Source organism: Amphimedon queenslandica, unplaced genomic scaffold, assembly GCF_000090795.2.
Source record: "Amphimedon queenslandica unplaced genomic scaffold, v1.1 AMPQUscaffold_13474, whole genome shotgun sequence".
Lineage (NCBI taxonomy): Eukaryota > Metazoa > Porifera > Demospongiae > Haplosclerida > Niphatidae > Amphimedon > Amphimedon queenslandica.
Window position 1 is genome coordinate 87,285 of NW_003546290.1, and position 10,812 is coordinate 98,096.

A 10,812-nucleotide genomic window follows, 5' to 3' on the forward strand; every position below is an offset into this window, starting at 1 on the left:
TAGTGTGTTCTTATCATTTTATAAAGGTTGTACTGTACATAACTGTTGCCTAGCTTGTGAGCAATTAAACAAAAGTTAAACAGCTTATTTAACAATGAATAAATAAGTCACACAAAAATGTCAACTTAGTGTTAATTTTATTGATTGAGCTGGTCTGCTTCACAAGCCAATCTTATTCTCTCAGTGGAGGCTGGACTAAAAAATTCAAAGTATCCAGTAACTCCTTTTTCTTCTCTAGCACTCTTGACAGCATCTCTAATAGCAAAAAACACTGAAGATGCCAGGAACAATGGAGGTTCACCAATAGCCTAGATAATTACAAATAATAATTAATGATTATATTACAACTAACTTTAGATGAGAATATTGCCTTCTTATTAGGACAATTATCCAAAAGTGTAACATTCATCTCAATAGGTATGTCACTACAACCTGGTATTTTATAAGTAGTAGGACTGTCAGTATAAAGACTTCCATCAGACAAATAGCTACACTCCTCCATAGTGAACAAACCCATCCCCTGAACAAACGCACCTTCAATTTGCCCAATGTCTATAGCTGGATTCAAGCTGTCTCCAACATCCATTAATATATCAGTCTGCACCACCTACAAGTACATGAAAAATAAAGTGAAAATATGCCTACTATATCCATGTTGGTAAAGATATTTGGGCTAAAGGGCTTGCCAATATTTGAATAAAAATTATTTCAACATTCATACATGTAGCCATGTACATGTACATTGCACACTAATGCAAGGTTTTCTACAAAGCATGCTAAGTGAGATTACTGAGGTAAAGAGTATGCTTCATAAGCTGGTATTACAATCCACTGACCGCATGAGTATAATGCCAAAATCTTGTGGAAAGCCCTTTGTACATGGAACACAAAAATTCCATACTCAAACCAAGCCGTAAAATAATGAAGGTATAGATTTATATTAACTGTCATAATATATTTAGGCCAAAATTTTTTGTTTGTGATCCTCTAGTTTTGTACTTAAAATGAAACACCCAAATATTATATATTATAAAGTACATTGTAAATGACATTACAAAGCAGTCAGTAACATCAGTATGGTAGCATCATTTTAAAATTACCTTCCAATTTCCAGTCAATATATCAACCTCAACCATTGAAAAACCAACTCCGAAAGAATAATAACAATAGGAAACCTTTTCAGTACCTTCCCAAGCATCAGGTGGATGGTAAAAACCTTGAGCTGAAAGATTAACTCCAGCTGCAAATGCACGATTAATCTAAACACAAAGTAAATTAAAATATTCTTGTATACAAATTTTGATTACATACCCTTTTTTCCCAGTTATCATCATCTTCCTTAAAAGGCTTTAATCGTTCCATTATCTGTTCACATGCATTCTGCAATTCAAAATTATAATTTATTTATAGTGAATGCTGGAAAGTCATATTATGAGCCTAACCTTTATTGCCATTCCATATATATCATTATTAATTGATCCACCAGTTGGGGCAGAGTTTGGAACTTTATCAATATTTGTTTCTGATACATGTATCCTATTAATAGGTATGTCAAGACAACGAGCACAAACTTGAGCCATTTTAGTATGTAACCCCTAAAAGAGATGATTGCATGTAATACAAATAGTGTATGCTATACCTGTCCCATTTCAATTCCCCCATGAGTCACTAGAACAGATCCATCAGTATACACATGAACTAATGCAGTTGCTTGACCAAAGGGTGTAATGCGACTACAGGTTGGAATGACAGATATTCCTCTTTTCTTCCATAAATTAGATCTATAGATATGTATATAAGCAGTACTTTCAACATTTTTAGAATTTACTTGTTAAATATGTCTACTTCTTCCTTTATCTTGTAATAGTTGCATTTCTCAATTAAAGCATTCCAACATCTCTTTAAAGTGCTCCCCTCCATTCTTCTGCCAGAAACTAATTTCTCTCCATCATTTATAAAGTTGATTTCTCTAATCTTAACAGGATCAGATCCAAGCTCATGAGCCACATGAGTCATAATGGACTCCATTATAAGTTGAGCCTGTGGTCTACCGTATGCTCTCATAGCAGTGCATGATGGTATGTTTGTCTTACAGACTCTACCACTGAAGTGAGCGTTTGGTACATTGTATACATTTTGCAAATGTACTAGTGCTGTTTCCATTACCTAAAAGAATTATAGTACGCAATCTTTTTAGTGTTTTTATACTTACAGACTTAGAAAAATCCAGTGTGGAACCACCATTACTGAACAACTGAACATCAAGAGCTATAAGTTTCCCTTCATCATTGAATGCAACCTAAAATAACATATAATGAATTATTTATGCAACCACATATATGTATGTACATGTACTTACACTGTATACTCCCACAAAAGGAGATCTCGACCCAACAAATTGCATGTCTTCCTCTCGATCAAGCATAATCCGCACTGGAACCTGAAACCTACAAGATACACTAACATACACATACATACACAAGTACACTTACTTATTGGCAGCCACAGCAATTGCTGCATAAAGTAGAGAAGGACGAACCAATTTGCCACCAAATCCCCCTCCTATCAACATATAATGGTCAAGTTACATTCAAACTGCAACTGCTTGTGCACATGTACATGTATATTTCAAGCAGAAATTCAACATATATTGAAGTTTGCCCTGACATATATTAATAGGCACTAAATTTTACCAAATCGTGAAGTGTATTAAACCATGAAATTGAATCAATTTTGTAATTAATTGACTATGGACTAATACATGTATATTAAAAAATAGGATTACAAATAAAAGCAATTGCTTTGTATCGGTAAGTTACATGTAGATATATGAATGAAACATAATCGTTGTATGTAAATGACCCAGACCCATCTTTGACACATCTACTTACCAATTCTCTTAGCTCTAGCCACTACTTTATTTGAAGGAATTGCCAAGCATGTTGACAAGCTTTTGTGACATCTGTTAAGAAATTGTGATGAACAAATTAGCTCAATTTCTTTATGCTCTCTCCTTGGTATCACTAAACAGGCACAAGTTTCAAAATAGAAATGCTTTTGGCCACCAATTTTAATAGAGCCTTCAAGTTTATGAAATGAAGACTTTAGACCCTCGCTAATGTTACCAATATTAAATTCATTTGCCGCTCCAAAATAACTATCAGCCTTTCTTGCTTCCTAAATAATGGAAAAATAATAATAAATGAATAATAGATATAATAATCACAATTCTGCCTCCCCTTTGTTTACTTCAATGGTTAGAATTGTTGGTAATTTCTCGTAATCAATTTTGACACTCCTTGCTCCTCTTTGTGCTGTTTCTTTTGTCTTGGCCACAACAATACCAATGATTTGACCAACAGCTGTTACTACACCATCAGCAAAAAAATTGTCATCACCAAATGTATTACTGCCAGGTACATCATCTACTGACACAAAACCAAGAATGTCCTAAAGTAGAAGAATTAGACTATAACTTTTGTTTGATATACATGCATATCATACATGTACATGTAATTGATGACATGAAAGTATCACAAACCTCTATTTCTTTTAATCCTGATGCATCCACTTTGAATCTAGCATGTGCACACTCACTCATTACAAGACCAGCATATGCTTCACCGTCAATACTTGGAATATCATCTACATACCTAAAACAATCATTATACCGTAGATCAGTAATTAGTGTGGTAGAAAATTTTTGTGTTTTAAAATTGTGCTGTGATTTAATTTTTACTAAATAAGACTCTGTCATGTATTATTAAATGTGGCATGTAATTATATGAGTAATCTAATTTTTTTTGCGAAATTCTAATTCAATAAAATTTAAATCACAGTAAAAATTTCCAGATAAATGATATTGTATTTGTATATGTATTTTGATTACAATGCTTCTCCAGTTGCTTGTTCTAATGCTGATAAATGCATTACTGGCTGCCCAATGGTATCATTTAATGACTGAGGAGACTTTTTGCTATAAATTTGAGTACCTTTAGCAGGTACAGCTTTAAAATCCTATACAAGGAAAAATTTGCTTTCATCAATCATTCAGTATGTTGCACTATCTCTCTACTCAATATAAGCGTACTTTTAAAGCAGATTCTTCATTACCAAGAGGTGGTGAGTTGCCCAATTCCATTTGAACTTGAAGATAAAACTTGTAAAAGAAAGAAAGACACAGGAGCTGTCTATACTTCACCATTCCTCCTTCAATGTCATTTGAGAAATTTATTTCAGATGACAAACTTTCATAAACCTCATTTAATAAATATGAATTCCATTCCCTAACATCAAAAAACAATCTGTTATTTATGTACAAGTTTTACACAAACCTTCCAATTATCATTTTCTGTGTTTTGTCAGCCATTATTACAGTATGTCCCATTCCACCATACATTATTTTACAGTCTTCAACGCGGCATGCTTCACCTATTCTCTTTATTTCAACAGACATGCTTGCATTAACTATAGCAGTAGCAACATATCTCCTTTTAGCCTGTTTATATCCAGCAACATAAATATCCTTTAAAAATCAAGATTATCGTAACAAATAAAATATTAATAATAAATCACCTCATTAGAGTAAGGTATTATCAATGACTGTAAAATTTCTGTATCTGACATCTTAGTGTGGAATGATGCTGTCATAACTGTCTCTCTAAATGAACCTACATGTATGTACGTATAGGTTATACACTGAGATAGAGGTTAATAAATGCATAAATAGTAGAGTATAAAGGGATTGAAATTTGCATATGCAGAAGTTATCACTACATGTATAATAATTCTAATTTTCCACATGCAATAATTACAATGCAAAAGTTACCAAATCTTGCCAGAGAATGGCAGATTTATAGGATTCCAAAAGACCATATCAATACCATTACTAGCCAGTTCATTAAAGCAATGTATTACCTGTTGCATGTGCTTCTTTCCTAGCTTAAACATTTATTAATTTGGAGAAAAAGGTACAGAAACTTTGTCACTTTGACAGCACAAAACTTGAGTTTCTGGAGAAGATCTATGAGCTACAAGTCTAAGAATACCCTAGTTCCATGCAATTCAAAGCGCTTGATTACTCTATGCTTGCTACTTTGTTGTAAAACAAGAGACATTTTAGTAAAAGGTACAGAATGTCAGAAAAGCAGTCCTGCTTGACACCCGCTGTTAGCACTGAATGAAACAAATTATTGCTTTTGAGTAACTGTATGAAATTTGCATTGATAAGTATAGAAGTCATTAGGCATTTTATGCATTAATTTGCTTTATTTTTGCAACTACTGAGACAGGGAAAAAGTGGACCTCTCCCGTTGCTAAGGACAGAACAGGATGTGGGAAGTGACAACTTCACCCTCCATTGGTTTTTACAGGCCGCCCATGCAATTTCCAATCCCTTCATACTAGCCTCCTATTACCCTGTAAATTACTTAATAACAGTACACCTCCTAGTGGAATATCAGTTATTTGTGAACCTAAAATCAAACAATTGCAATTGCAAAGAGGCATTGCTCAATTGCAACTAGGCATGGTAGATTTAGTAATTACAGGTGTTGTTGGACATAAATTGTACATAAAGTTATAGTGTTTAGTTTTCTACACTAATAAGTGCGCTACAGCGCTGGTACCAAAATTCAGAGGCAAAAAATAAAATGAAATTAAACTCTAAATTTTGAAATGATGCTAATAAAGACAAACATGTACATGTACATACACAATTAATTTTTGATAAAAATTATGATCATGCATAATGACTTTGAGATATAAATGTAAAATGAAATATCTCACCTTTTGAAGCAAAATTAAGAATAGTTCCAGCGACAATTAATACTGGTATAAGATCAGAACCAGGACAACCATTCACAATATTTCCCCCTATTGTCTATGAGAGTGGATGTACATAATACTATACGTAATAATCATGTTCACTTACAGCAACGTTTTTGATTTGAGGGTTTGCAAACCAATGCAGCATATCTAAAAGTGCTTTAAAGTATTTGGTCTTTGATTCTAAAGTACAAGACATGTAGATCATTTAGTTCCCAATAAATATAGTTACCAGGTAAAGACTTCATGGTTTTCATTAGTTTCTCTTCAAGACATCCTATAGTGACAGCTGCTCCAACTAGTAGACCTTTCTCATTAATTTCTAATACTTGTAACTCATTTACACAACTAACTGCTATTAAAACTGAAGGTTTGGCTAATTTGTCACAACCTACGTGCATAGAAACAAATTGTTAAACCACTGATACAGATCTGAGGTCACTTAAAATATTAAAGGCTCAATTACAATTACAATTACATGATTGAAATTGTAAATGAGGCTTAAGCCTGATTTGGAATTATTCTTAAAATTGAGTTGTCATAGCGTACTCAATCAGGGTTTCTCAGTATAGTGCTCAACTTCTTGCCAGCTTGTGAGGTGCTGTTTAACTTGCTCAGTAGAGCTTTGTAGAAACCCTGATCCATGATATTTTGTCAAAAATAGATAAACAAATATCATTTAAAAAAACAAATACACACACTTATTCGGTGGAGTGCATTCCAATCAAAATTAAATTTTTAACAAAATTTTAAACTGCTCAAAAAAATCAGGCCAAATTCCTTGCACTAAAGTTCAGGCATTTTGATCAAACTTTGTTAAAATTAAAAATGAAAGGACTCTCTATTTTAATTATTTTTGATACACTTACATGTTCTGATGTTGTGTACATAGTTTGAGCTGATTACAACCAAAATTGAATTTTCAAAAATTATTCTAAAGGCACATTATAGCAGTGCTTGTCAGCTCACGAAGTGTGCTATTTAGCTCACTTAGCATGCTCTGTGGCAAAACATGGTGACAATTATGCACTCTTGCTTGTATGAAGCTGAACTACTGTTTTTTTAGCAAGCCATACAAAACAAAGTATTTGTAATTAAAATTACTTCAACATGACATACATATAATTGCAATTCTAATTGAGTCTATCTTTACAAAAGGATTGCAATTAACGTTTTGTAATTAACTCCAGGTCTACACTTTTAAAGAAAATTGTCATTAGCGACTACATAATAAAAGTCTACTAACCAATTCCAATATTCCCAGCAACAATCATGTTATCTGAATTGGCAGGAAACTGCTCTCTTATTGTAAGGAGCTCATTCAATGTTATAGGACGATACCACTTTGTTCTTGATCCTTGTATAAGCAGCGAGGTCATTGCTGAATTTTGTAACTGAGTGAATAACAGTAATAGTACTAACAATAATAATAATAATAATAATAATAATAATAATAATAATAATAATAATAATAATGAATGAATGAAGTTAATTCAACTTTCAACAAATTTATTACTTTTAATTCTGGAGGAAAAATAACTTCTTGTGATGGTTCAATAATGAATCTTTCATTGCCATAATTCTTAAGCTACATTAATGCATTATAGTATACACTACAATCAATAACATTACTTCTTCTTGTTTTTCTGAGCAACTACAATCTTTACAGAATGACCTAAACCCATCCAAGATTGGTCTGTAACCAGTACACCTGCATAAATTACCTAACATGGAATAAAAATATCATTAGACTGGAAAGTGATAATAATTTATCTAATTTATGGTAAATCATATACCATGAAGTGATAACTGCATCTCAGTTTCTGTAGGTTTTGGATTGTTCCTTAATAATGTATACATAGACATAACCATACCAGGAGTACAAAATCCACACTGTGAACCATTAGACCTAGCAATACTTTCCTAGAAAAATCAATGTTCATAAAATAATAATCATAATACTATGTATGTGATTTATTCCGTGGCTCTAATATAATTATTGTTCAAAAAAATTTTTTTAATTAATTTATTGGTCTACAAAATTTATATTACTGTATAGCTGGAAAATTTTAAAAGACTTGTTTTTGTGGTTTAGTTAAAATTGTCAAAGATAACAATTATGGTACAAGAATTTGATTCATAAAAATTAAATCCAAGAAGATCTAATCCCTCAGAAGTTTTCAGCTATAATGGTAGTTTTTAGTCAAAGTTAATAAAATTTAGTGGAATCAAGAAATGATTTTTAGTGGATTTGAGCCTGCAAAAAAATTAAATTTACACAAAAATAATGTAAATCACCAAAACAATTAAACCATGCCTATACAGTGAGTTTTATTGGCAGTGATAAAATTTGGCAAGGCTAAAAAACAACAAGTTAAGTTTCATCATCTATTCATCTCTTACCACATGACAGTCAATAACTGGAATGTAGCATTTTCCTAAAATTTGTCTAATTACCGAATTTAATTTCTCACCAATTATTAGGTTCAATTCATGGGACAGAAGGTAATACTGTGTTAGTATAGTGCACCAAACAAAACTCACTTGGCAAGGATGTAGCTTTTGAGTATTACCAATTCCTTCAATAGTTGTAACAGCTAGTCCATCTAATGAACACACTGGCAATAAACATGCATTAACAGACCAATGCCTACAAGGTATCATTGCTTAAGAGTTACCGGTATATCAATGTTACTTGTTGTCACCTTATTTCATCAGTTGAAGCATAATATTTTGATATCATTACAGTACAAGCACCACATCCTCCTACATTACAACCTTGCTTAGTACCAGTCAAATGCACTGCTGGCATGGAAAGACATTATAACATAATTATAACGAGACACCAAAGGTGCGTGGCCTCGACCCTAAAGCTGTTTGGGAGGTGTTAGGCTTAGACTGCTTAGCTAGCCCAAACCAGTAGCTATATATAATGTAGAAAAAAAGTGACAGACTAGGCAAGTGTGAAAAGTATGATGGGACTCTGGAGTCCCTCCAAAAATTGGTAAAATGTGTTCATGATTCCTATTAGCATCTCAAGATTTATCACTTATTAATACACTATTTATACTTATTGCACTTTAAAAAACAACATCATGGGTTTCAAAACCATGGCTTTTGATGTGGCCACTATCTATCAAAAACATACTATACAAAAAATCTAGAACTGAAGTGTGCTCCTGAGGCCGAGGGATTATCATAACAGCAAGCTTCCTAACTGCAGTTATGCTTGCTCTTGCATGCTTGCAGAAGTGGTAAGCTAGCTGCTCCAGGCAGCAACTCCTAGCTTAAAGGTGTGGCATTAATTAATCAATATGCAGCAAGACCATGTGAGAAGGAAGGTTCATACTTTTTTCTCTTCTTCTAAGCGCTATAAGATGCTATAATGGCATAAATACTGTTGCCTAGATAGAATGACTTAATGAAGTTTAGGGTCTTTAAACATATGAACTACTGCTACAGCAATTCACTCGGGATTAGTCTCGTCCCCCGCCCCTTTGAAGGGGGCGAGGGACGAGACTAACTCGGGATAAAATTTGAACATCTATAACTCAAGAACAAGAAGGATTTAAAGAATCCCACACATATTTAGTCTTGACCTACTGGAAAAGAGCTCCACTTACTTCCAGAGTACTACTGCCATTGCCGCGGCATTCTCTCGTGAGTTTAAAAGCTTCCTGTACCTAAAGCTGCTCTCTAAACATCTCAGTCGAGACTGTAGAGCAAGACTTTTTCTAACATACAAAAATCCTCACAGATTTAGAGCTCACGGTTTTTAAGTTATCATAAAACCAAGAATGACAGACAACCAAAGTACCCAGTCCTCGCCTACGCAAAGCTGGGCGAGGCCAATAAATCTGCCAGTTATAATAAAACTAACGAGATTTCCTTAGCAAGTCAAGTAGCTTAGTCTCTGGTTCAGGATTCTCCAACAAAATCTAAAGAGCATATTCAAAACAAAATAAAGGGAAGATTAAACTAACCTTTTGCCCATTTACAAAGAAAGAAATCATTGCAACTAGCCAACTACATGTAGCTCGACACATACATGTAGCCTACATAGATTTTATAACTAAAGCCGGCACGCCCTCCTAAGTTCGGGCGGCGGGCGCCCATATGGACAACATGGATGCCTCTTGTGCTATGCATTTTATACATGACATGATTAAAAAATTTGATTCTGGGGGTGGTCTCCTCTTGACTTCAGGTAGAAAATTTAATGTAGTACTTGTTGCTTTAATGCGTTCAAACAGAAATATCATGCATGTCATTATGCTTTATGTGTAGTGCCTCAGGGGCCAGATAAAAATTTAAGACATAGCTGTCTTAATATTTTGCATCCATGCAAAATATTCTTTTAATAAATAATGGGTTTTGGCCACACATATAATACCATATCACACATCCACTAATAATAGAATTAAGATACACAGAGTATTCTGCAATCCTATAACTCAGTCTGGGTTCAAATTTAGTTAGCAATTTTAATATGAATAACCTTTCATAATTTGTTGTAATTAGTTTTTGACACCCTAATGACTAGCTGGAAATTTAAATTCATAAATTTTAAATCTATAGTCTCAGTTTTGTTTTTCAGATCGCAAAATCTGCTAACATCAATGGGACAGTATTGCTACTTTTCTCACCATAAATTGGCTAAAAACAACAATTTTTGATATAAAACAACAATTACAATCATGAACAAAATTAATCAACGCAATAAAAGTTTTAAAAGTATCTATATAGACACCAAAATACACAAATACAAAAAGCTTTACTTTTAGGTTTTTAGTAGGACATTTTCACTTTCACTTCGGTTGAAAATTTCTGCAGGAAAATCATTATCATATGCAATGTACCCATCACCATATGCATTAACACTACCAGTCAAAGGATCTGTAGCAGATGCATTACATTTAGAATGACATGTTTTACAAAGCTTCCAAGAACCCCATACAATCCCAGCTATCAACGGAATATATATGA

General features: G+C 33.3%; 1 protein-coding gene across 2 annotated transcripts; it reads right to left on the reverse strand.

Moving 5' to 3' along the window:
- Nucleotides 1–30: 30 nt before the first annotated feature.
- On the reverse strand, nt 31–9,990 carry LOC100632280 (xanthine dehydrogenase/oxidase-like). Of its 2 annotated transcripts, none has more exons than XM_019994368.1 (28): nt 9,810–9,990; nt 9,707–9,764; nt 8,532–8,628; nt 8,371–8,476; nt 7,623–7,749; nt 7,459–7,550; nt 7,343–7,414; nt 7,073–7,220; nt 6,059–6,217; nt 5,933–6,009; nt 5,788–5,881; nt 4,576–4,670; nt 4,335–4,525; nt 4,091–4,286; nt 3,890–4,017; nt 3,542–3,653; nt 3,250–3,450; nt 2,892–3,177; nt 2,493–2,562; nt 2,360–2,447; nt 2,213–2,299; nt 1,829–2,166; nt 1,640–1,781; nt 1,443–1,595; nt 1,312–1,380; nt 1,101–1,259; nt 353–607; nt 31–308 (listed from the first exon to the last, which is right to left on the reverse strand). In XM_019994368.1, the coding sequence occupies exons 1-28, from the start codon at nt 9,870–9,872 to the stop codon at nt 138–140; spliced, it is 3,834 nt and encodes a 1,277-aa protein (XP_019849927.1). In that variant the 5' UTR covers nt 9,873–9,990; the 3' UTR covers nt 31–137. The 2 variants fall into 2 exon arrangements, with proteins under 2 accessions (XP_019849927.1, XP_019849926.1); XM_019994367.1 differs by having other exon boundaries at nt 8,532–8,631.
- Nucleotides 9,991–10,812: the final 822 nt, after the last annotated feature.